The sequence below is a fragment of the Vipera berus genome, assembly GCF_964194415.1.
Source record: "Vipera berus genome assembly, chromosome: 2".
NCBI classification, from domain to species: Eukaryota; Metazoa; Chordata; class Lepidosauria; order Squamata; family Viperidae; genus Vipera; species Vipera berus.
In genome coordinates, this window is record NC_138203.1 from 255550573 (window position 1) to 255576268 (window position 25696).

At 37.3% G+C, this 25696-nt stretch overlaps 1 protein-coding gene across 1 annotated transcript in view; it reads left to right on the top strand.

Moving 5' to 3' along the window:
- MAGI1 (membrane associated guanylate kinase, WW and PDZ domain containing 1) overlaps positions 1 to 25696 on the top strand; it is a 518120-nt gene that overhangs the window by 400033 nt on the left and 92391 nt on the right. Inside the window, exons 7-12 of the mRNA XM_081315925.1 lie at positions 4677 to 4712; positions 11417 to 11474; positions 14703 to 14809; positions 17130 to 17222; positions 20148 to 20333; positions 23062 to 23682. Coding sequence (XP_081172051.1) covers positions 4677 to 4712; positions 11417 to 11474; positions 14703 to 14809; positions 17130 to 17222; positions 20148 to 20333; positions 23062 to 23682 — 1101 coding nt within the window. The remainder of the gene's footprint in view (positions 1 to 4676; positions 4713 to 11416; positions 11475 to 14702; positions 14810 to 17129; positions 17223 to 20147; positions 20334 to 23061; positions 23683 to 25696) is intronic.

A 25696-nucleotide genomic window follows, 5' to 3' on the forward strand; every position in this document is an offset into this window, starting at 1 on the left:
ATAAACGAAAGGAAAACAACAGTGAAATAAGTAGTGCGCATTTTAACATTAGTAAAAGTATTAAGGAAAACAAGATTATCATCTTTAAAAGAGCACAGGGCAGGCATCCGATGAGCCTCTAGAGAGGGTGTTTGATGAATAAGGCCTTGTACCGAAATAACTGTGCATTTAATGGCCATCAACATCTCATTAGCTGGAATGTCTAATTATGGTTACAGGGCCTTGGCAAGAAAATAAGGAAGAAGATGATCAAAATTATTTTAGGATTAAAGGATAAAACTAGATTTCCAAGCTAAGTAGTATTTTAGTTATGGCATCATTGGTCCTCTTAGATTTTTTTTTATTACTGGAATCATAATTATAGTAGGTAAAACAAGACTAGACATTAGAGTTATAAAATCATGTGTTTTATCATCATATTATTTGGAGCCAAAGACGCTTCCTTAACTTTATTGAAGGCAAATCTGTATCTCGTTCTTCTTTTCTTTAGTAATATATTTTGCAATATATATTCTATATATTTCTGCAATGTTATATTGGCAAAGATTTAATTTTCACTGTTTCTGAAATACTGAAAGAAGGAAACTAGTGTGCTGTTTAAGAAACCAAACTAGCTTAATTTGTTAGGTATGCATTGAGAATAGGAGGGGAAAAAAGCATATGTATAAAAGCATAATATTTTTTTGCAAGCAGAATATGTTATTTGAAAACATTTCAAAAAGGCTAAGCCTAATTCATTTAAAACAAAGCATTTTCAAAGTTCTCTTTTGAACATGCAAATATTAAGCTAGTCCTACATATATGAAGGTTGCAGAAATATTAAGTAATGTAACATCATTATGGATTCTATGACTCAGAAGATTTTTTTAGACTATAGAATTAGGAATGGTAGATGTGGGCAGACAGAAAATCCAGCAATAAATTAAAGAGAGGTTAACATCATTGATGATGTTAAAAAGCTAAACGCCACATCCCTCCCTCTTTAAACATAAATTGAATTGACATATGAATAAACCAAAGTTTGTTATATATATATATATATATATATATATATATATATATATATATATATATATATATATATATATATATATATATATATATATATATATATATATATATATATATATATATATATATATATGGCAGGGGTGACAAAAATTTTCTGACAGAAAGTCACACTAAAAGCGTGTCAAGCACTTGAACAGTGAGTGGATTCAGAAAAACAAATGCCAGCTTCCATTTTGATTTAACTCTTAGAATGCCCTTGCTGTCTTTTAAAACAAGTTTTAGCATGCTTATTTTTAAACTCAAGAAACAATACTGGTTACGTGACATGGCTTCTGTGTATGAACACATAGAGGTGATGGTTTATGATATCTACCCCGACCTGATGTTCTTCAGATACAGGTAGGCCTCAAGTTACAACTATTCATTTAGTGACCGTATGAAGTTACAACAGCACTTTAAAAAGTGACTTGCGATTTTTTTTCACACTTACGGTCATTGCAGCATCCCCATGGTCACATGATCAAAATTCAGATGCTTAGCAATTGGCATGTATTTATGATGGTTGCCAGCAAGCTTCCAACAAAAAAAGTCAGTGGGGAAGCCAGTTACACTTAAGAACCATGTTACTAACTTAACGACTTTAATGACTCACTTAACAGTTGTGGCAAGAAAGGTTGTAAAATGGGCATAATTTGCTTAACAACTATCTTGCTTAGCAATGGAAATTTTGGGCTCAGTTGTGGTCATTGAGGACTACAGACATTTATTAAGTGAGTTTTGCCCTATTTTGTGACCTTTCTTGCCATAGTCGTTAAGTATACCATTGCAATTGTTAAGTTAGTAATTGGGTTGTTAAGTGAATCTGGCTTCCCCATTGCTTTTGCTTGTCAGAAGGTCACAAAAACTGTTCACATGACCCCAGGGACTGATCTGTCCCAGCCTACGTGAGTCCTTGTTATGCTCACAAGGAGAAACCCCTCTTCCAAGAAACAGGCAGGAACCGCAAGAAAAAACCAACCCTTTTTATTCTGACAGACTGAGTCAATGTCCAAGGCACAGTCCACGGAAACTCGATCGTCAACATGAACGGTTACCTTCGGCAACCAGCCCCTCCCACACCTTCCCTTTTATAATTCCGCCCTGAGTCCTTCGGGAGAAGGGCGGTATACAAATATAATTCATTTCATTTAAATGAAAATGAAGGTGTGGCTTCCTAATGCCTTCTCCTTTGCCTTTGGAGCTGTCCCATTGCATTCCTTTGTCCTACTCGCTTCTCTTTCCTGCACATTTGTGCATCCAGGATTTGTCCCAACTGTTCTTCATCACTGTCCAACTCAGGCTCCCAGCACAGCTGTGTCTCAGCCTGAGCATGAGTAGAAGGGCCAGGCTCCTCATCCAACTGTAAGTGTTGGAGCTCCTCAGAGCCTTCCTCTGACTCTAATGTCACTCCAGGCCCCTCCTCCTCATCTGATTCCTCAGACTGACCTGCCGAATCCACTGGCTGGTGAGGAATCACAACAGGGATGCTGCGACTGTCAGAAATATGAATCAGTTGCCAAGCATCTGAATTTTGATCATATGACCATGGGGATGCTGCAACGGTCATAAGTGTGAAAAACAGTCATAGGTCACTTTTTTCAGCGCTGTTGTAACTTCAAACGGTCACTAAATGAACAGTTGTAAGTTGAGGACTACCTGCATATCACACCCAAATTAATGGAAGACTCCCTGTCGGTAGGGCATTTATTTATTTATTTAAAACCTTTATATAGCCACCCATCTTTCCCTGAATTCTGGGAAACTCCCAATCAGCAGTTATAACAACTTCAGTAATAAACATAATACATAAATATACTGCTCAAAAAAATAAAGGGAACACTTAAACAACACAATGTACTGCATTTAATAGTAGGATGTCTTATCTTGTGTTCCCTTTATTTTTTTGAGCAGTATATATTAAAACCGCAAGCGCTTGACGTTCTGGGACGTAACGTTCAAGAAATTGGGTGGGCAATAATTCGGAATCTTTACACATCAAGTTAGACCGGTTGGCTCATTTTGTCCTGTATAATCAGTATCCAGCTATCCAGATGTACCTGAATGATCATTCCAGCATTCCTCACTGTTGACCATGCTAGCAGGGATTGGTTGGAATATTTGGACTTGAATATGGCACAGCCCTGAGCCAGATCCATTATGTTGCTTCAACTGCAAATGGCTCTAAATTCTTATGGAGATTCTCAAATCATCCAGATCATGGTTGTCCCAAACTTGCTTTTCAAAAGGCAACTAAGCTTTCTTGGGGGGTTTTTTTCCCCCTTGAAAATGTTTCATTTCTCATCCAAGAAGCTTCTTCAGTCCAGTTGCCTTTTAAGCACCTTTGGCTTTACAAATGTCTACGTAAATGTTTCCTGTTCTTGCTACCAATAAAATTGTTTTGTATCGATTCTGGTTCTTATACATTAAAAATGGTGTCTTACTACCTGAATCATGGTATCCTCCATCTAAAACTGAGAAAACTTTATACTTATTAGAAAAAATAATACTTGAAATCAATACTGTTTGCACTGTGACTGATAGGAGATTATATTTACAATTATCCATTAATCTAGCTGGGAACAGTAGTTTGTTATGTTTTTGTTGTGTTTTTTTTTGATGCTGAGAAATCTCATGTTTGGTACCTGTTTTTGGAAGATGTGGCTGATGTGTTCAAATGAATCCATGCCTGTCCTATAATTTGCTTGCAAGTTTTCTCATTTCTCATTTGCTGATTACAGTTTTGTTTCTTAATAAAAACAACACACACTCATTCATGCTATCATTTACCCATAAAAATTCTACACTTTAGTGGTACTTTTAAATAGAATACATTCTTTGTAAGTACTTTCAACATGAAAGTGTTTCTTAGAATAGAATAAAAGACATTTGCTTTGAAATTCATGCAATTAGTCCATTTTGAATTTGCATACTTTGGCTAAAAATACAATCCTAAGATGACACCAACTAGCAAGCATGCATTATATGATGTGTCAACTCATTCCAATAAAGTTGGCACAGGAGTTGTAATTAATCATTTCCATTAATGGTTTTATTTAATAGGAAGTTATAATTGGTCAAGTTTTTTTTTTTTAATTTTAATTATTCTGGAATGAAAGTAATAGTGTATCAAACCAGATTTGGAAATGGCTGAATTGCATCTAGTTTGAGACTTTATTTCTTTGCACACAGAAGAGCTCTGATTTGGATATTTTCACAAATTTATCACAAAACAACAGGCATAAAACCACTTAAGCCTTTCCGCCATTCCCAGAAATGAATGGAAATTCCAAACACACAAGAATTCTCCATGCCCAAAGCCCTTAATTAGTACAGTTAATGTTGTAATCTTTGAATGTTCTTGATAGCCCTGCAAGTTGTCTTCTCCACCCTTTTTGAAGAGGAGATGCATGTTTTTACTCTTGCAGGGCAAAATGTATCTTTAGCATGGTTGCCAAGAGCTACATGCTTTCTAGTAACCAAAGTGTTGTGGCATGGGTTTGGGCTAAGTTGGTATGAAACTTGGTGTTGGTTCTGCTATATACTGGAAGGAATTTCTTGCTTGCTGCTGGTGTCTGAATGTTTCTTTTAATTTTTTTTTCTATTTCACTGCTCTTCCTTTGGAGAAGAAGGGGTACACACGGAGGAACTGGACAGTGAACTAGGTAAATCATCCATTTCTCATTTTTTTTGCTTCATTGGTTGGACATCACTATTAACCACTTAACATCTTTTTTTTTCCTTTCTATCACTTTTTCCTTTTTTTTAATTTCAAGCAATAACAACATGTAGCTTGGCTTCTGCACCAAACAGCATTTACATAGGAATAACATTTTTGGAGCAATGCCCCATTTTGTGGGGATATCTTTTTCCTTCTTCCCCCATGGCATTATGGTAACTTTTTCTTTTTGACTTATGTAGCTATAGGGCATAGAAGGACTTTCCCACAGGCTGGGTGATAATTCTAATTATTGGCTCCTTCCTGTTTAGTTTTGATGTTAAATTAGAAACTTGAGTTTTGAGTCTAACTTTGTGATATGCTGCAGCATTAGGATTCCAGGTTATATACATAGACCATGCTATTTTGGTACAAAAAGTTCTTATTTTTTTCTTGTGGGATATATATTATGCCATATGGCTTAAATAGTGCTTAAAGTATAAAATGTGCTTGCAAATATCTAGAATTTGAAACTGACATTTGAGATCATCCGAATTACCATCCTAATTCTAGTAGCTGAGTATTTTTAGGCATACTTAGAATAAACATGTAACTGGCGTGATGCTATATAACCATGAAACCCCTAAAACGATGCAGCTTAGTTATTGAATTTTATTCCTTCTGTGGGATTCAACAAGCATCAGTTACATTTTGAATGGAAGGTGTAATTTACTTGATGCAAGATGAGCTGATTAACTATGTGTTTCCAATCCTTCTGGGGAAAATAAGGAAAAAGTTTAGCGAATTAGCTGCAAAAGAAAATTATGTTTGCTAGATTGCCTTTCAACGTATAAAAATAGTGACATGCCTGTTAATATGCCTCTTTCCATTCTGTTCATAGTTCTCTTTCTCACAGTTACACATTGTTGAAGGCTTTTTTGCTACAATGGTACCTCGGTACTTGTCATTAATTGGTTCCGGGAGGCGTGGCAAGTACTAAAGATGATGAGTGCCAAACAAACCATTGATTTGCCACGTGACCCTTTGATTCAGCTGGAAAGGACTTCGCATCTGTCCCTTTCTTGCCTGCCTTCTGTGGCCATTTCCCTCTTCCTTTAGCAGCAACCTTCCAACATGGCCAACTTCCTGTCCATACTGAACAGCTGTCCCACTTTTCCTATTGCAGTGTGTCGAGTACCAAACAAACGAGTACCAGGACAACATTTTCATGTCAAGACGCATCAAGTACCTAATTCAACATGTTTTGAAAAAATCGAGTACCGAGATACTACTGTATATGTTTTTCCAAGTGTCATGGCAGTAGTCAGATGACCAGGCAACTGGCTCTTTTGGATCCAGAGGCTGTGAACACACCAATAAGTAAAGGGGCTTTTGACTTTGTTAATAGCTCAAGCAAACAAATTTAAAAACATAATATGAAAAGCATACATACCAAGAAAGATGATACTCCAGTCTCTTACAAGCTATCAGAAGCTCTTTAATAATGACAACAGAGATATCCCAAGGTGGCCAATTTCCACAGTATCTAGTGCTAGGTTTTAGGCAGAAGGTCCCAACAAATACCACCACCACCACCAAGTTTTTTAATCAAAACCCAGTACCATGAGTTCATGGCCCTGTGGTGGTCAGGAGACTTGCAAGACCCAATCTTGACTGGATGGCATATGGCTTGAAAGTCTGAGACTTTTACAGGTTTGCAGCTATGTGAAAATTGTCCCCCATCTTTGTCCTTTATTCATAGATTTTTTTTACTTAAAATTTAAATAGATGAATATTTTTTAAAAAGCACATTTTTTCCCCTAAGCACCTTATCAATAGCAGCTGCTTTGTGCAAAATCAGAGAGTGTGTATTGCACAGAAAGATTTGATCTGCTGCACTTGATTTGATGGCTGGGCAGTTAAAGAACTTTCAACGCTCATTTATTGAAGTAACTCCTATGGTTCATCTGGAGGACATTGAACCCCGAAGTATTATAAGAATAATACCACAAACAAAACCAGAAATAAAAGGAATGAAATAGGAGCTGGGATCTACTTGGCAGAAGTGGGTTAGGTCACTTAGACTTCAGAATGATCTACTTGGCTAATGCTTTTTAGAGAATTTGGTTGCAGTTCCTATAATTAGTTTTCCTATTCTTAAAGCACTTTATCAAATAATTTACTTTTATAAGCTGAACACTGACAGCCTGGTATTCAGCCAGGATGCACACTTCCTTCAACAGGCACACATTTTAAGTATGAAATACAAAAATATTCCGCAAGGAATGCAGGACAAAGGGGAATGGGAAGCTGTTTAAGGTTGATTGTATTTCATTTCATTTCATTTCATTTATTTATTTTTGGAAAAAATGTGTGTGTGTGGTCTCTTTTGTTATTGTGCATCCAAGTCTTATCTTAACTCCTAGCGAACTGTCTAAATAAGTCCCTGTAGTTTTCTTGGCAAGTTTTGGGAAGTGGTTTGCCACTGCTTTCTTCCTGGGCCTGAGAGAGAGTGACCCAAAGTCCCTCCACTGGCTTTGTGCCTGAGGCAGGATGAGAATTCACTGTCCCCAAGTTTATAAACTGCCTTAAATCACTACACCAAACTGGCTTTTGCGTGTGGTCATAGCAGATGAGAAAACGTCTTCTTCCGCCCTCCATCTTCGCTTCCTAATTAATGAAACCTATTGCACAGTCTGCAGGCCCACACAAGATCTTTTTTATTCTTTGCAGCCAAGTGGAATATTGGAAATTAATTCTGTAAAGGGGGTGGTTGGATTCCTGTCTATCTGTCTCTCATAACTTTTCCAAAAAAACGAAGATTCTTATGGGAAACAAAACATGACAGGAAAAAAAAATTGGCTTTCAAAATGGGCTGGATCTAACCAGTGCATCTTAGGCAAGTAGTCCTTGACTTAACACCACAATTGAGCCCAACATTTCGGTTGCAGGCGAGACATTTGTTTAAGTGAGTCTTGCCCCATTTTATGAACTTTCTTGCCACAGCTGTTAAGTGAATCACGGCAGTTGATAAGTTAGTAACTGGGTTGTTAAGCGAATCTGGCTTCCCCACTGACTTTGCTTGTCAGAAGGTTGCAAAAGGGGATCACATGACTCCGGGATGCTGCAGTGGTGATAAATATGAACCAGCTGGCAAGCATCTGAATTTTGATCATGTGAGCGTGGGGATGTTGCAAAGGCCGTAACTGTGAAAAACGGTCATAAATCACTTTTTCCAATGCTGTTGTAACCTTGAGCGGTCACTAAATAAACTGTTGCAAGTTGAGGACTACCTGTATTTTATTTTATGAGCCTTGGTGGAGCAGTGGGCTAATGCCTCCTTAAGTAACACCAGCTGCCTGCAATTAGTGCAGGTTCGCATCCCACCAGGCTCAAGGTTGACTCAGCCTTCCATCCTTCCGAGGTAGGTAAAATGAGGACCCAGATTGTTGGGGGCAATTAAGCTGACTTTGTAATAATGCCGCTTGGGATGTGTGTGAAAGCCCTAATAAGCAGGCATATACATAGAATGAAGGCTACTGCTAAGCTTGTAAGCCGCCCTGAGTCTTCGGAGAAGGGCGGGATATAAATGGAATTAAAATAAAAAAATTTTTTTCAAGGGGATGCTTGGAATTTCTTTTCTAAATAAATAATAACACTCTGCCGACAGGGATTTGGGGCTGGAGAATGACCAAAGTGCATTATAGAAGTTTTATCCTCAGTTAATAAGGGTTTGTTTCATTAGCTTATATAAAACTATTATCCTCAGAGAATCCACATTTGTGAAGGACTTGAGAAAAGGCCAATATTTTTTTTAAAAAAAATTATTGCCAAATATTTTCTCATCACACCTACTGCCAATTAGCCCCTCATTTCCTTTCTTCATCTCGGGAAATCCAAAAGCTCTTCAGATAGATGCCATGAAAAACGTGTGGGTGGGATAAATTGGAGGAAACCTGTTTTTTATTTGCAAACAAGGAACATGTGGAGCAAAACTTGTTTAATATTTTTCCTTGATTTTTAGCCAGTTCTGGGTTTGCAGTATAAACTTTGAGTAATTAGCCCATGTGTGTTTATAAGGGATTAATTCCTTTTCAGTCTGGAACTGTTTGTGTCCGTATGGCACACTAGTTGAAGCCTGCAGCTAGCACATTGAAAAACACAAAAATTTATGTGCAAGTGTCTGATTCTATAAACAGAGAGATTTTATCTTGTATACAATAGTACTTACCTGAACTCAGCTACTTTTTCCCCTCTCATTGGTTGTGCACTGTTAACTACTGTGTATTTCCTGATGAATAAAGAAATATGACTTCTGATCATCTTTGGATATTTATCCTGAGGTTGACTAAGTTAGGATTCATTTCCCCCTCCCCCATTTCACACTGATACCTTTAATTGTCAAAATCCGTGCACCGGCAAAACACAATGATTTGTTGAAATGAAGAAACGAGCAACATGATGGGCTTTCGGCTCCACCCGCATTTGGCACCTTGTACTATGTAGAAAAATAGCATAGTTTGAAATGCAGTGGCAAAACGTTGTTTTTGTCATTTGCCATCCAGTCCCCCCCCCATGCACCATTACACAGCTAATAAACTATTTCCTGTTTGGATATCTTTCTAAGCTTTATGCTTATAGTTTTAGTTCAGAGGGAAAGAAAATCATAGTTTCTCCTTGTATTATACCATATCACTATTCCAACAGAGCAATTAACTGCTGCTCAGTTGCCAATCTGGTCCTTGTAAACCAGCATAGTTAAGAATCTAGTTCAATTTCCCTTGCATGTCATGTCCTGATATTCTCTATTCTCTCTCTCTCTCTCTCTCTCTCTCTCTCTCTCTCTCTCTCTCTCTCTGTGTGTGTGTGTGTAGGTAGGTAGGGAGGTAGGTAGGTAAGTAGATAGATAGATGGACAGATGAGAGAGGGGGAGAGATAGACGAGAGAAAGATTTGCTTGAAAGGCAAGAATTCCTCTTTATGCATTCTCATATAATATGGGCCTAGAACAGGGGTAGGCAACCTTGGCTCTTTTATAACTCGTGGACTTCAACTCCCAGAATTCCTGAGCCAAGAATTCTGGGAGTTGAAGTCTACGAGTCATAAAAGAGCCAAGGTTGCCTACCCCTGTCCTAGAATGTTTCTGGGCTTCTTTCTTATTAGTGTGCCTATAGAGAAATGTAAATCTTTACAGTACAGTATAGATACTCTATTGAAAAATATATATATACATTTCTAGAAAATTCTACTCTGGTAATTTTAAGTAAAATGAGGATATGAAGCCATTGGGGTTTTTTATTATTATTATTTTGCCTGCCTGTTTCCCTCTTTCCTTCCTTCTGTCTTTCTCTCTCATTCACATACCCACACTCTTTTGCAACACAAGCACTGTCCGTGTATTTACCCCTGATTTGAAATCTGTAGACAGAGCACAGGTGAGAGCAATCGCAACACCTGTGACACTGCAACATTCAAATAGTATTCTTCACCAGGGTTTAGGATGGATTTTTCATTAATCAAGAAAAGAAAAGAGCGGAATTAAAAAGGTAAATTGGGATACACGCTTCCACACTTTCTCTCTGACGACTAACCTATGTTTATAGATGTATTTACACTTTCAGTTAGCAAACCTTCAGGCACGGAGCGCTTTAGTTTCCCCCGGCAATCCTCTTCCTCTTATTGCTGTGCTCTTTCCCCCTGCAGTTGTTTTAAGAGTGAAGATTACTTTATGGTGTGATTAAAGGATAATGATTCAGTGACAAGTTTTGTAACATGATAAAATGACGATGTGCGCTCAGAGATTTGTGCTGTCAGCTCTGGGATTCTGATTCATTTCAATTGTAATAGAAATATGAGATGCCTTGATAGCTAACAGGCACTTGATACAAGTCAGACCCCATCAGTTGGATACTGGAGCCTTCTTCAACCAGGTGCCCACCAGATATTTCAGGTCATATATCATGGATGAGAATCCCGGGATTTGCAGTCCCAGCACTCCAGACAGAATTTGATGTGATTTCATTTAAACTTTATTTCATTAACTATAAAGTAATGTGTTGCTGAAGATTCTATAATGTTCTCCTTCTGCTACATTAAAAATTACAACTTGAGCTCAACTTTTAGGAAAGTTTTGGGAGAAACACACCGAAGACTTTGGGGAGTCGTTTGTCCTCTTCAATGAGTCACCGAATCATTATTTGTTCATTTTGAATTTACTTTTAATGTACTCTTTATTTCTTCTTCGTCATTTTGAACAACACCGTAATGTTTTAAGTGTTCAGACATAATTTCCACAGCAGTACCAGAAACCTCAGTATAATTGGTAACATGGTTCTTATATTTTACAAGTTACGCAGAAGCTCCTGGATCATGAAAGTTGCCCTTAATCTGCATTCTTCGCACTACTAGAACTTTGCTATCTTTCTGGATAAGAATTGCATGCTCTTTACTCTTAAGTAGCAAAATAAGACCCAGGGATCCATAAATGTTAATTCTATTGCCTGAATGCTTGGTTAAATAAAAAAAATAAGAATAGGTGGGTATGTCTTAAATGGCATAATTTTATTCCTGGGAAAAAAAGTTTGCAATTGCATTTGTATGTTTTAAATAAGGAACATTCCAGCTTTATGGAAAATGATAGGGATGTGCAGTATTTTTTTCTGTGTACAAAATTAATATGCTTAAAGAAAAGTTTCCTTTTGTTTGTTTCTAGAACTACCTGCTGGTTGGGAAAAGATTGAGGATCCTGTATATGGTGTCTACTATGTAGAGTAAGTCTTTTGTACAGATTATTTTGTAGGAACACATGCCACAAAATAATGTTCAACTGCTATGGCAATTCACCTTAAGTTCATATTTGTTATTCAAACAAATTAGCAGTCTTGATTATGTTTCTTTTTTTTTTAATTCTAGTGCTGTATTTTGTTAACAGCAGACACTTGTATCCCATAGGAAGGATTTCAAGAGTGAGGCAGAAAGATTTGTGATGTATTGCTCTTGTGCTCCCCCTAGTGATATTTTATTGAAAAATCAGCTTTTCAGCCTGCAAAAGAAAAATAGAGGGTTCCTAAATACAAAGTTAAAATAAAACATTCTGATTGAGCTGTGCTCTAGAAATAAAATATAGCAAAACTAAGCATTGTGAAGAGGGTATGGAGCTTCATATTTGTTATTAGGTTCTTTTAAAAAAAGATGCCTCGCAGAAAATGCATTATAGCCAAACAGGTTCCTATTGTATCAATCATGACTTTTAACAATGGAGAATAAAAAATTAATAATTTAAAATGTATAAAATCAATATTAATCACATGGAATTCTGAGGTGTTTAGCTGTTCAATACAGAATGAAAGAGCAAAGCAAAGCTTCCGTACTGTTATCATTATTTTTAAATGAGCTTAATCCAGGTGGCAGTCACCTCATACTTTTTGATAATCTGTATTCAGCATTAGCCATATTGCTAACTTGATAAGAATGCACATTTAAATATAAGCATGTTCCTGTTTATAAGGGTGACTTATAGCAATTGTGAATAAAAGTAAAAGGAGAATTTTCAAAGTCCCTCCTCTCCATAGTACAGTAATAACATTTAATAATTTGTTGCATTTGTTTTAGATCATACCTTCTCTGTACTATGGACAAAATTGGATAATTATTACAATATGATATTTATTTTGTAGAAAATGCCAGGGTAAAATAATTGATTCATTAATATTTCTTAGGGGGGACGGGGAAGGAGATCCCACCATTTTCTGGGCCACAATTTGGATATGTAATTGGGCATGTCCAAATGGCTGTTTCTATTACATTTACATATTATGTGAGAGATTAATTAAGATGCTCTCCAAATACATGGGGAACCATAGCTTGTAGAATCCATTGGTCATGTAGCTAGGAATTCAAGAAATCTGGAGGGACTGAGGGGAGAACCATGCTAAAATCAAATGAATTGAAATCACTGATAGATACATACCTGCCAATCAGAATTTCTTTTTTTTTCTTCATTTCCTATGCCTCCCCAAAACCTGTTTCAAAAATTGGAAGAGTTTCTAGAATATTTTTTTTAATGTGAAGCTTCTTGGGGAATAGGAGATGAATAAAATTGTTGAGGTTCAACTAGTTAAGTAGTAACCTTATTAAGAAATTTTCTATTGGAAATTATATCTTTTGAAGGTGAGTACCCTTGGTTTCAATTTTTGCCATTTGTACATGAATTTGCTGGTTTCCTCCAGGGAAGTGGTTCCCATACCACAATCCTTCAAATATTTATGGTCAGGGCTTTTTTTGTCGTAGAACACTCAGAACGGAGTTCCGGCACCTTTTTGGGATGGAACCTTGTAGGGTAGGCGGGTTGTATGACGTGTGAGTTCCGGCACCGTTTTCTTTTACAAAAAAAGGACTGTTTATGTTGCAACAGTAGTTATACATATCTACACATAGTCCATGTACATGGGACTTTTATGTATGTTCATTTAACCCAATTTATTTTAGTTACATTTGCTTACAAACAAAAATTCCTTTGTTTTGTGCAGTTGTTGAAATTCATGCATTGTCTGCTGTAGAGCTAGAACAAAAAAAATTATGGAGCAAATTTGGCATTTTAAAACTCAATTTTTTCCTGATAAATATAGATTTAAAGAAAAATAATCTGCCTCAGTACTTGTATAACGTAACACCAATAAATTTGATAAATAAATAAATAAACTTTGGGATTTTGCTTTTATTGGCAATCTATTTCACTTTGCAGACGTGAGGATCATGTTTGTCCAAGCAACTGGGAAATTATATTTAATTTTAATTAGACTATGGTTGCAGTTGTTGCTCTGTTGATTTTTTAAATTATGTCATGTTAATAATGGTTAGTGCTATGATTAATATTGTGTTAAGTGCCCCAAGTAATATATTTGCACTTGAAGAGAAGGATGATTTTTTTTAAATAAAAAAGAAAAGAGATTCGTAGAGTAGGTTGAGGGATGTAAGATTTAAATTGGGATGAGGTTGGGGGTAAGGAGGAAGGAGAATATGAGTTGGTAACACTGATAAAGGTTACAAGTGAGACAGGTTATACCTACTGTATCAATTTTGGGGCCTGAAACCTCTCTGCTAAGGTATTTATAATATAAGTAATCTTTGACTTACAACAGTTCATTTAGTGACCATTCAAAGTTATGATGACACTGAAAAAGGTGACTTAATGACCATTTTTCACAATGACAACCTTTGCAGAATCCCTTTGATCATGTGATCAAATTTTTCACGCTTGGCAACTGGCATGTATTTATGACAGTTGCAATGTCCTGGGGTCATTTGCACTCCTTGGGCAAGCAAAGTCAATGAGGAAGCCGGATTCACTTAACAACCGTGTTATTAACTTAACAATTGCAGTGATTCACTTAACAACTATGACAAGAAAGTTCGTAAAATGGGGCAAAATTCACATAGCAACATAAATTTTTGGTTCAGTTGTGGATCTAAGTTGAGGACCGACTGCAATAAAAAATATGTTTCCATTTTTTTACGTAGTCTTCTATCCTGAATTTATGGTGAAATATCTGAGGAGATCCAATTATTAATTTTAAGAGATTTTTGTCAGGACTATTAATTTATAGTACTGTGTCCATAGTTTTTTAAATAGTCTTCCATGCAGATTTATAGTTTTTGTTTCCTTAGCAAACGAAATACAGGTTAGGTGTTTTTAAGACTATCCAGTATTTTGATCAGATATTTTAGAGAAGCTAATTATTTAAAACTTCACCAAGCCAAACCACAGGAAAACCTATCCTGAGTTTGTACTTTTTTAGACTTTGAAAGTTTCTATGTCAGATGTCTAAGTTATTGCAATTCATAAATCAACATTTGGCACAAAGTAAAGGAGCATTGCTCCTGCAGATTTTATATCTAATGTTTGCCCTGTTGTTTTTAAAAACATCTTGAAGTCTCCCTATCATTTTTGCACTTTGCACCAAAGGTTTCCTTATTAATGACTGTTTTCTTTTTTTTAGCCACGTCAACAGGAAAACACAATATGAGAATCCGGTTCTGGAAGCAAAAAGGAAAAAGCAGCTTGAGCAGCAGCCCCCAGCACAGCCTCCAGCACCAGCATCTGAAGGTTGGCACCTCCTCAGTAGAAGCACCAGGGTTGAAAGATTTGCCAAATGCCACACATACATCACATGTTTCATATTTTTTCATAAACTTCTGGACAGGTCTGGCTTCCTTCCTGCATGAAAACACAGGGAACGTGAGGTTATTTAACTGGAATATTTAAGACAAATAATCCGCTCGCCCAAACTGTTACGCAGCCATTATGAAAAGTCTCTTTGGGACTGTATGGGGAGTCTTGATGGAGAATCCTATGCAGTTGTGATTTAAGCATTGAAACTTGAATTTGAAATATGCATGCTTGAGACATGTCTAAAGTAGTCTTTGTGAAAGAAATAGATCCTGGTGTATTCTGCATGTTTGGTACACACAAAGTGCCATGTTCAGTTCTTGTAATCTCTCTCTCTCTCTCTCTCTCTCTCTCTCTCTCACACACACACACACACACACACAGAGAGAGAGAGAGAGAGAGAGAGAGAGAGAGAGAGAGAGAGAGAGAGAGAGAGAGAGAGAGAGAGAGAGAACACTTATAAAGGGCAAAAAGATAAGGCTGAAAAAAACTTCAAGCTAATACAAATGCATTCTGTATGCCCAAGTTGTCATATGACTATATTGAAATTGTTCCAAAGTAAAAAGATACCATCCCAAACTAGAGTGATTCGTTATAACAACAAGGCAGTCTCATTTGTTTGTGTGTTTATGTATTTAATATTCTTATCTGACTGCCTGAAACCAGCTGGACTCTAGGTGGCTTATAGAGTGCAGGAATTAAATACTAAAAATACAAAGCTAAAAATGACCAAAATGTAAAAAGCACTGTCTGCAACTGATGGGCACAAGCAACTACGGTAAAAGTACTTGTGAAAACCTTTACTGTTTATCACTAAATTGCTAACTTCTCCTGGGAATGACCAGATAAGGCTGAATGGATTCTAGGGGAGGTTATGCTTATACCGTTTACAGCAGCGTAATGAGTCTCAGTTCAGCCCTTGCTTGACCCTCCCTCCAGATAGCTGGTGATTCCCCCATATGAACAATTCATGTACAAAAGAAAAGCCATATTTCACTTGCTTCTATAAGCCATGAGAGTGAAATGTGCTCTTTTAGAGCTAGCTGTTAGTTTTGGGGCCCCTTCCTTCTACGCGGAGGTAGAAGGACAGAAGAAACTCTCAGGTGATCTCTAGTGGTCCAGGTAAGATGAGTTGATATTAATGGGGAAAGATAGAGAATCAAAATCTATTATTATTGTCAAAACCAAGACGATAATCTGCGTGGCAGCTGAGAATGAGAAAGATAGCTTCAGCCAGGTTCTTTTCAGAAGTTGACAAGTAGTTTGGATATCCAGAGGTTTTCTCTTTTTTCTTCATCAGTCCAGCTTAGATGCTGCTTCTGCTATTGCTTCTCACAATTTGAAAGCCAAATCCCAGGTTCTCTCTCTTGTGAGATACAGAAATATAAGATTTTTATTTTTATTTTCTGATATAAGAAAGAGGCACTAGAAAACATTACTCCAAATAATTTCTGGGGGACAAATTTGCTCAATGGATAAATCATATCCGTTATATCTCAGTACTTTTTTCCATTCATCATTTTTCTACACCGATTTTCTGATGTGCAAAATAAATTAATGTAAGGAGGGCAGTCTAAATTACATATATATTCTAAGATCTTGTCTACCCCTGCAGTGATAGGTAATGATGCAGTTCATAGTGACCAATACGTTCCAACCACTGGTTGGTCTCCCACTCAGGTATCCAGCTTCTGCTTGGTTAATGTTGTTGTCTACGCTTGGTCTTGCATAGTTGAGATGATGGATCGCTGTTTGCTACTCTTGTTCTTCAGAAGACTTTGAGAGACGTCCATAAAATCTGTTGTGACAAGTCTTCTGAGGGAAGTCAAAGGAAGAGACTCAGTGAGCTTGCATTAACAATGTAGAAAACCCAAGTGGTTCATTGTGGGGCTGGATCCTATATATCAGAGGTCCCCCAATCCTCGGTCCATGGACCGGCACCAGCATGCCAGAAACCAGGCCGCAAAAACAAGTGAAGCCCCATCCGCAGAATGCAGGCAGCACACGAAACCACGCCCGCTTCGATCCATGAAAAAAACCTCTCTACAGAACCTGTCCCTGGTGCCCAAAAGGTTGGGGGGGGCGCTGCTATATTTAATATTCCAATAGCACTTCCTGTTCCAGATGATACACTTCAAAAACAAATGTGCTCTGAATTTTCTAGTCTGCATGTTAAAGCCCTTTGGATTATAGAATGTGCTTTAATGGTTAAAACAGTTAAAAATTCTGTTTTTCTTTTCTTCTCCTTTTTCCCCAGAATGGACTGAAGATAATCCTTCCCTTGCTCCTCCTTCTCTTCCAAACCATATTCCCACTAACCAGGAGACAGTTAGAGATGTTCCAGTACAAGGTAAATTGCTATAAGTGTAATGAAAGTCTTTTTTTCTCTTTAAAGTGTCAGAGAAGAGCATTAGTTATCCAAAACAGATCATAGGACCTTCAAGAACATTCATCTCCACTTTACACCTCCCTCCGAAATTGTTTGGTGTCCTCACTGGCTTTCATCAGCTTAGGTACTTCTGGGGTTATCACAACCACTATCCCCGTCTCCAAATAAGAACATACACGTAGTCTTCTACTTACAAAAGTTCATTTATTGACCATTCAAAGTTACAACAGCGCTGAAAAGGTGACTTTATGATTGTGTTTCACATTTACAAACGTTGCAGCATCCCAATTATCATCTGATTAAAATTCAAATGTTTGGCACCTGTCCTGTACTGTATTTATGACGGTTGCAGTATCCTCTGGTCATGTGATCATAACATGCAACTTTCTGACAAGCAAAGTCAATGAGGAAGCCAGAATCACTTACTGTAACAGCCGTGTTACTAACTTAACAACTGTGGCAAGAGAGGTCATAACATAGGGGAAAACTCACTTAACAATTGTCTCACTTATCAACAGACAATTGTGGTTGTAAGTCAAAAAATACCTGTTGTGCTTAATTTAGTATCATTAATTCCTATTGTTCATCCTAGGAAGTAACTTTCTGATAAGTTAAAGCCTAGAATAACAGGAATAAAAAATATCATATGTTATATAATATAATTGTATAAGATTATACACTATTGCCACATCTAATCTCTCCCCTCCAATGTGTCTAAAGTAAACTGGACAGAGTGTCTAAATTCTTCCCAAATTTCAGGCAGACATTCAGAACGATGTACTAATATTGTTTGTTTTTTTTAGTTTTAACTCTGGTGTTGCCCTCTATGCTGAGAAGAATATTACTTTCCACAACATTACATTCTTAGCTGCTCATCCTTTGAGGTGTTCAGAGTAGCAAGGAAATGCTCAGATTCAGGGTTTGGAGGTCGTTAAGGCAAGAAGCTTTGTACTCTCTCTGAAAAATTCTGTACTCTTGAAAAGCTGCACTCAGGAGTCTAACAAGTTTGGGGGTGCCAAACTGTAACGGAAAAGGGAGAATTGGAGAATATTGGGCATCTGCAGCTTGATATGAACCAGATGTATTAGCAGCATAGAAGTTCACTGTTATTGCATATACAGTATGTTATTAATAACATGCAACAAGAAGTGATGATGACTAAAGGATGGGAATTCAGATGCTGGGTGGCAAGAGACTCCTATCTGGGGAGTAGCTATGGGCATTATTACCACACCCCTTACTTAAAGTCTAGATGCAATCAGAGACACAAACAGATCATTGATCTGATTTAAATTTTGTGAACAGATTTATCTTTTGAAGAAGTACATTATTACTCTGTTTTGGATTAATATAGAAAGAAAGTGTTGAAGATGTTCTGCCTTAGAACAGAGGTTCCCAACCTTTTGGGCACTAGGGATCAGTTCCGTGGAGAAAGGTTTTTCCATGGACCGGAGAGTGTGTGGTTTTGTGTGCTGCCTGCATCCCACGGATGGGGCTTTGCTTGTTTGTGCAGCCTGGATGCTGGCATGCTGCGACCCGGTACTGGTCCATGGACTGGGGGTTGGGGACCTCTGCCTTAGAATATTTGGGAATAAACAACTTAGGTTTTTTTCCTGTCCCCGTTGAATTAATGTGTGCCTATATACAAATCAAGACCTGCTATGCTTTATTATTTGTTTTATTTCAATCATGCTTGTGATTGAATAACTTAAGAGAGGCCATGGAATTCCTTCTGAGTTCCTTTGGAACTATGAAAATATATACATTTGGAGAGATTTTCTGCTATAGTGGTCAATCAAAAAGAAGGCAGTCCATTCATGCAGAAAATTCTGCCTTTTAATTGTTGTTCCTCTAAAACTTAATGCATGCTATATAATTGCCCATTAATTAGAAAAGCTAGAATATATAATTTCAAAAGCTTTGCAGCTATTTTGAAGGGCTTTACTCCAACAGAAACCTGGAGAAAGCTTACTACTCTCAAATGCATCCACCGTTTTGACAAAGAGGCTGAATCATAGTCTCAGCATGTATGAGCCATTCATAGGACTAGTTATACTTGTAACTGACCTTTTGATTTCAGCTGACAAAAACTGGGCTTTAAGTGCAATGGCAGTGTACCAGAAATACAAGAAGCAATTAATACATACAAAAATAATGCAAGGCTGGCATGCAGTACAGAACTTTTATTAAAATTTCAATTTTTTTTAATTTTAATTGACATGTAGATTAACAAATTGTCATATGTATAGACATATATTTCAGTGTCAACAGCACTCTATATACGCAGGGGTCTTCAAACGTGGCCCTTTTATGACTTGTGGACTTCAACTCCCAGAATTCCTCAGTCAGGCACGCTGGCTACGGAATTCTGGGAGTTGAAGTCCACAAGTCATAAAAGGGCCAGGTTTGAAGACCCCTGCTATAGAGCATAACCAAGGAGTAAGAAATTAATAAGAAATTAAAGGTATATGATAAAAAGAAAAGGAAATGGAAACATAACTAAATCTAGTTAATAGCAATTCATACTATTGCAGCCTTGCAAACAAACCTTTTTTTGCCCATTTATACATCACGCTGTAGGTGCTTTCTGTTCTTTAACTCCTCACTTCTTGCTTTCTGAAGATCTCATCAACTCCATCCAACTATAACGTTCTCATTCTTACTCTTGGTCTACTTTCATTTATTCTTCTTTCGTGAGTTTTCGGTTTCAATTACTTTCAATTCTTCTCCATGTGACGAGACCACTTGTCTCTTTTGGGTTAATAAAACACCAAAGGGGAGCTAGCTTATTGTGCCACCGGCAGCTTATTAGAGAAGAGAAGGCTACTGTAGAGAAATTAGCGGACTTATTTTTTCCTGATTTATAAACTTCTGAAATTTTCACAGCAGGGAAACCATTTTTTACCCGGAACCCATCTGAACTGAAAGGGAAGTTCATTCACACCAAACTGAGGAAAAGCAGCAGAGGCTTTGGTTTCACTGTGGTCGGCGGTGATGAACCAGATGAATTTCTCCAGATAAAGAGTTTGGTGCTTGATGGGCCTGCAGCACTGGATGGCAAAATGGAAACAGGTAGCCTGTCAGACATGAGAGATTTCTCTGCTTTAATGGGAGATTAGCCGTGGGAAAGTAGCGTAGTCACCTGCGTTTAAATCGTGCTAGTTAGTTAATTTCTGTCTCAAAAGCAAAGGAAGGGAAATAACACATTCCTTGGGATAAAACTAGGAGTTCCATTCCACAGTTTTGCTCCATACTGTTTACAGTACGTTTTGCCAACTGTTCTGGAAGATGTGAGTTTCTTGTTTTAAAAATTTTTTTGCCTTGCCTCCTATAAAATTTCATGTCTTCTCAATGGCAGTTGTCGTTGATGGAAACTAGATGAAATAAAACAGCAGAGACAGAGCCCGTTTGGTATAGTGGTTAAGGTACAAAGTTAGAAACCGGGAGGCCGGGAATTCTAGTCCCACCTTAGGCACAAAGCCAGCTTGGGCCAGTCACTTTTTTCAGCCCTAGGAAGGGTACGGCAGCAAGCTACTTCTGAAATCTGGTCAAGGAAACTGCAGGGACTTTTTCAGGCAATCACCAGGAATCAAGGTTGACTCAAAAGCACTTAAAAAAAAAGAGGAACAGAATTAAAAAAGAAGAGCCGTCCCATAACCTCTCTGTACATCTAATTATCTTGTAAATATAATGAAAACAATGAAATATTCAATCAAGAGTCCCTTTAACTGATGCAATGCTAGAAAAAACTTACTAATCTACTAGAATCTAAAGCTCAATTATTCTATTTTGGCCGAAAGTTTTGTTTTGTTTTATTTTACTTTATTTTATTACTTTGCTTTATTTTATTTTAAAGAAAAGATAATGGTTAGAATGTCAAGCAGGTTATAGTGTCTTTATATAATGTGTCTCTATATTGTCTATATATAGCACTATAAACAAGCTATACTGTCAAATCAAGCTATTACAATTTAGAAGCAAAATATTACAGTCTGCAGAATTTCTTAATAGCAGAGAATTAAATCTAAAAAGATAGAGTGTACTTTGAAACATATGCTACATCAAAGCCAAAATGTTCTGCCATTTTTATAGACAGAATTCAGAGCAAAGTCCTCCCCTGTGTGACTCACAATCGAACACACACAATACAGTAGTGCTGCACTTAACAAACCTTTTGAAAGGACAAAACATTAGAGCTTAAACATGCAAACAGTAAATTTCCAGGGCACTGAAGGATAATCTCATATCTGCTTAAAACCTCATTTTATATAGGCAAAAGAGTTTTATGTAACACAATCGGTCAAAAAATATTTTTGAGATGTTTTAAAACAACTAAAAGCAAGAATTCCCTAGTTCTTATGATTGGTTAAAAGTGAAGCTGTCTGCTGAAACCAGTGCAGTCTTTTTCAGTCATCAAAATAATTCTGCTTTTTTAAAAAGTATTTATCAATAAGTTAGTTAATTCTCATTCAAGAATGAAATTTATATTACTCTAGGAATATTTCCATGTTGGCATATATTTACTACTATAACTGTGTTTCTTCCATTTTATATGGCATGCTATTATTGTTCCCACTTTCTTCTTGGGGAATTTTAGAATCTTAAGAAAAGTACAGGTAGTCCTTGACTAAGTTACAGCCGTTCATTTAGTGAACATTTGAAGTTACAACAAATATCCCCAAAATGCTATGAATAGAAGGTAAAAGGTAAAGGTAAAGGTTACCCCGCACATGCGTGCTAGTCATTTCTGACTCTAGGAGCCGGTGCTCATCTCCGTTTCAAAGCCGAAGAGCCAGCGCTTGTCCGAGGACGTCTCCGTGGTCATGTGGCCGGCATGACTAGACGCCAAAGGCGCACGGAACGCTGTTACCTTCCCACCGTAGTGGTCCCTATTTTTCTACTTGCATTTTTACGTGCTTTCGAACTGCTAGGTTGGCAGAAGCTGGGACAAGTAACAGGTGCTCACTCTGTTACGCGGCACTCGGGATTCGACCCGCCAAACTGCCGACCTTCTGATCAACAAGCTCAGAATCCTAACCCACTGAGCCACCGCGTCCCTGCATGAATAGAAACATGCACACAAAACATTGAATTCTACAGTATCACCCATAGCATTAAACACAGATCCAAATCCATTATCTTGTCCCCAGGAGCTCATGAGCTTAGCTATGAAAGGTAACCTCTGAATTTATATATATATATATATATATATATATATATATATATATATATATATATATATATATATATATATATATATATATATATATATATATATATATATTATAAATATTATAGATGTAATATTTTGCTTTGGATTCATTGCCTCCTTTTCTCATAGTCTCTGAATTTGTTGTGGTGAAAAAAATGGCTATATAAATTTTAGTTTCACGAAAAGAAAAATTATTATAATATCCTAATATGCATACTGCTAAGTTTGTAAAGCCGCCCTGAGTCTTCGGAGAAGGGCGGGATATAAATGGAATTAAAATAAAAATAAAATAAAAATGAGCTAAAATCATTCTTTGTCTCTGTTACATAGCATTTTGGGTTATTCAATGCCAAGATACTTGAACTCCCTGGATCCATTTCCTTGATCAATGCATTTAAAGAAATATATATGATCATCAAAGGTTTCTAGGTCTGGATGTTTGGTTCCCAAATATTTTCAGTAATATTTATTTGATAAAGCTACTACTGGTTTTAACTACTCTTCTGCCTCTTTACTTTGGCTATGCACTGAACGAAACGAGAAGCGTGTATGTATAAACTAACAGAGTTTCAACCATCTGTTCTGCAGGAGATGTTATTGTCAGCGTGAATGACACATGTGTACTGGGCCACACCCACGCCCAAGTGGTCAAAATCTTCCAGTCAATTCCTATTGGTGCCAGCGTGGACCTAGAACTGTGCCGGGGCTATCCTCTGCCTTTTGACCCAGATGATCCCAACACAAGCCTGGTGACATCTGTGGCCATTTTGGATAAAGAACCAATCATTGTAAACGGGCAAGAAAGCTACGACTCTCCGGCAAGCCATGGTAGTAAAACGGGGAAGGTCAATGGGACGAAAGAGCAGAGACCTAGCAGTCCCACTGAGGTTTCTTCCAATGGATCCCACGGCTACCCCAATGACACCGTCTCTTTGGCTTCTTCTATAGCAACGCAACCTGAACTCATAACTGTACATATAATTAAAGGGCCAATGGGCTTTGGCTTCACTATAGCAGACAGTCCTGGAGGTGGAGGACAGAGAGTAAAGCAAATTGTCGACAGCCCAAGGTGCCGAGGCCTAAAAGAAGGGGACCTTATAGTTGAAGTCAACAAAAAGAATGTGCAGAATCTAACTCACAACCAAGTTGTGGATATGCTGATTGAATGTCCTAAAGGAAGTGAGGTGACACTGCTGGTACAGCGAGGAGGTAGGTCCCAATTTTTTATTTTTTTTAATTTAAGACCAAAGTACTCTATTTAAAACATTGGTGTCTAAATATACGTTACTAGCTTAAACTGCTAAAAAGAATTATAGCTGCTGGCTTTTAATTTTGAGTTGGTCCTGGTATTTGCCTTTATTTATTTATTTGTTTGTTTGTATCCTACACACACAAACACACACTTATTTTTTACAAGTAACTCAAGGCAGAGAACATAAATGCATTGGAAAGTTTGCCTGTGGTATCAATTTTTTTCAGACATAAACACTACAGGCAGTTCTCGACTTACAACATTTCATTTAGTGATCATACAAAGTTACAACGGCAGTGAAAAAAGTGACTGATGACCTTTTTCACACTTACAAAACCATTGCAGCATTGCCATGGTCATGTGATCAAAATTCAGATGCTTGGCAACTGGTTCATATTTATGACAGTTGACATGTCCTGGGGTCATGTGATCACCTTTTGCAAACTTCTGACAAGTAAAATCAATGGAAAAGCCAGATTCGCTTAACAACCATGTTAGTAACTTCACTTAACAACTGTGGCAAGAAAGGTCATAAAATGGGGCAAAATTCAACCAATGTCTCACTTAACAACATAAATTTTGGGCTCAATTATGTTCATAAGTCGAGGACTATCTGTATTTAGAAATTGATGGCTATGTTACAGGCATAGATGGCATTTAAACTTTCTTGACCTGAATATGATTAGATGGGAGTTTGCTTGTTTTCTTATTGAAATGTTAAAAATACCCATTTTTCATGAAAACTTTGAACTTGTCGAAGTCAGCTGATTCATAATGTGTCTCATTTCTGTCCATTTTTTAGTACATTTCAATTGATCATTTTATTACAGAATTGTAAGGGATTTGCTATCACCTTGCTTCAGTTGTTATGCTCACCTTCCTATTACTACAGAAAATTCACTTAATTCTTGGAACATGTTTGTTTCTCTATGTTCTCCATTGCTTTGATGTATCATCTTTGGACTCCATCTATCTTTTTTCACAGAGTACTTCCCGATTGGTCTAGAATTAAAAACAGACAATATTTTGGGCCTGTGGATTCAATTGGATATTTCTGTGATTGAGAGGCCTTGCCATACGATAACATTGAGGGAGTTGTTGATTTGCAAAATGGCTGCTAGGATGGATGTGGCCACTATAGATTATTCATTCATCAAAAGGCAAACAGAGTGGGTTTGCCTCTTCTCTAGCTTGAATCTACCAGAATATTTGTACTACAATATTCTAAGTTATCTTGTTTTATTATTTTAATTTTCCAAGAAAGTGAAGGGACCAATATGCAGCCGAAAAGCAACTTTGGATAACGTATGATGTGCATATTGACTCTGATGGGTTATCAGAGGACGATTCACAAGCACAAGGTACCTATGGATACCACAGTGCCTAGTCTTCACAAGGTGGTCTTGGAAAAAGTGTGCATATCCCCACATTGGTTGTACTGTTTGTCTAGTTTCTTTAGTTAAGGTGGGGTATTCTGTTTGTGGGATGTGCATGTAGTCATTTAGGGTCAAGCACCAGGGAAATCAGGAAATCCAGGCCATTCAAATGTGTATAAAGGTTTATTGTAAGCTTAAGCCTCTCTACTGGAATCTGAACTAGTAACGGTCAAAGGAAATTAGGTGGAGTTAAGAATAGAAAGGAATTCAAGGCATGCTGGACATAGGCCTCTTGTAAGCATGAAGGGACTCATTACTGATGATGTATTTTACTCCTCCCTCAACCTCAGTCTGGTCATCTCCTACATCAGGGGTAGGCAACCTCGGCTCTTTTATGACTCATGGACTTCAACTCCCAGAATTCCTGAGTCAGCTGTAGGACAGGGGTTGCCTACCCCTGTCCTACATCTAGTAGTGTATTTGTGGCTGCAGTCCCCAACCTCAAGGTAGGTAGGGCTGATATTTCAGAAGCATTTCTTGGATTAGAGACTAATGGATCAAATGGTGCCTTAAACCTCGCAGAATCTAATTGCAC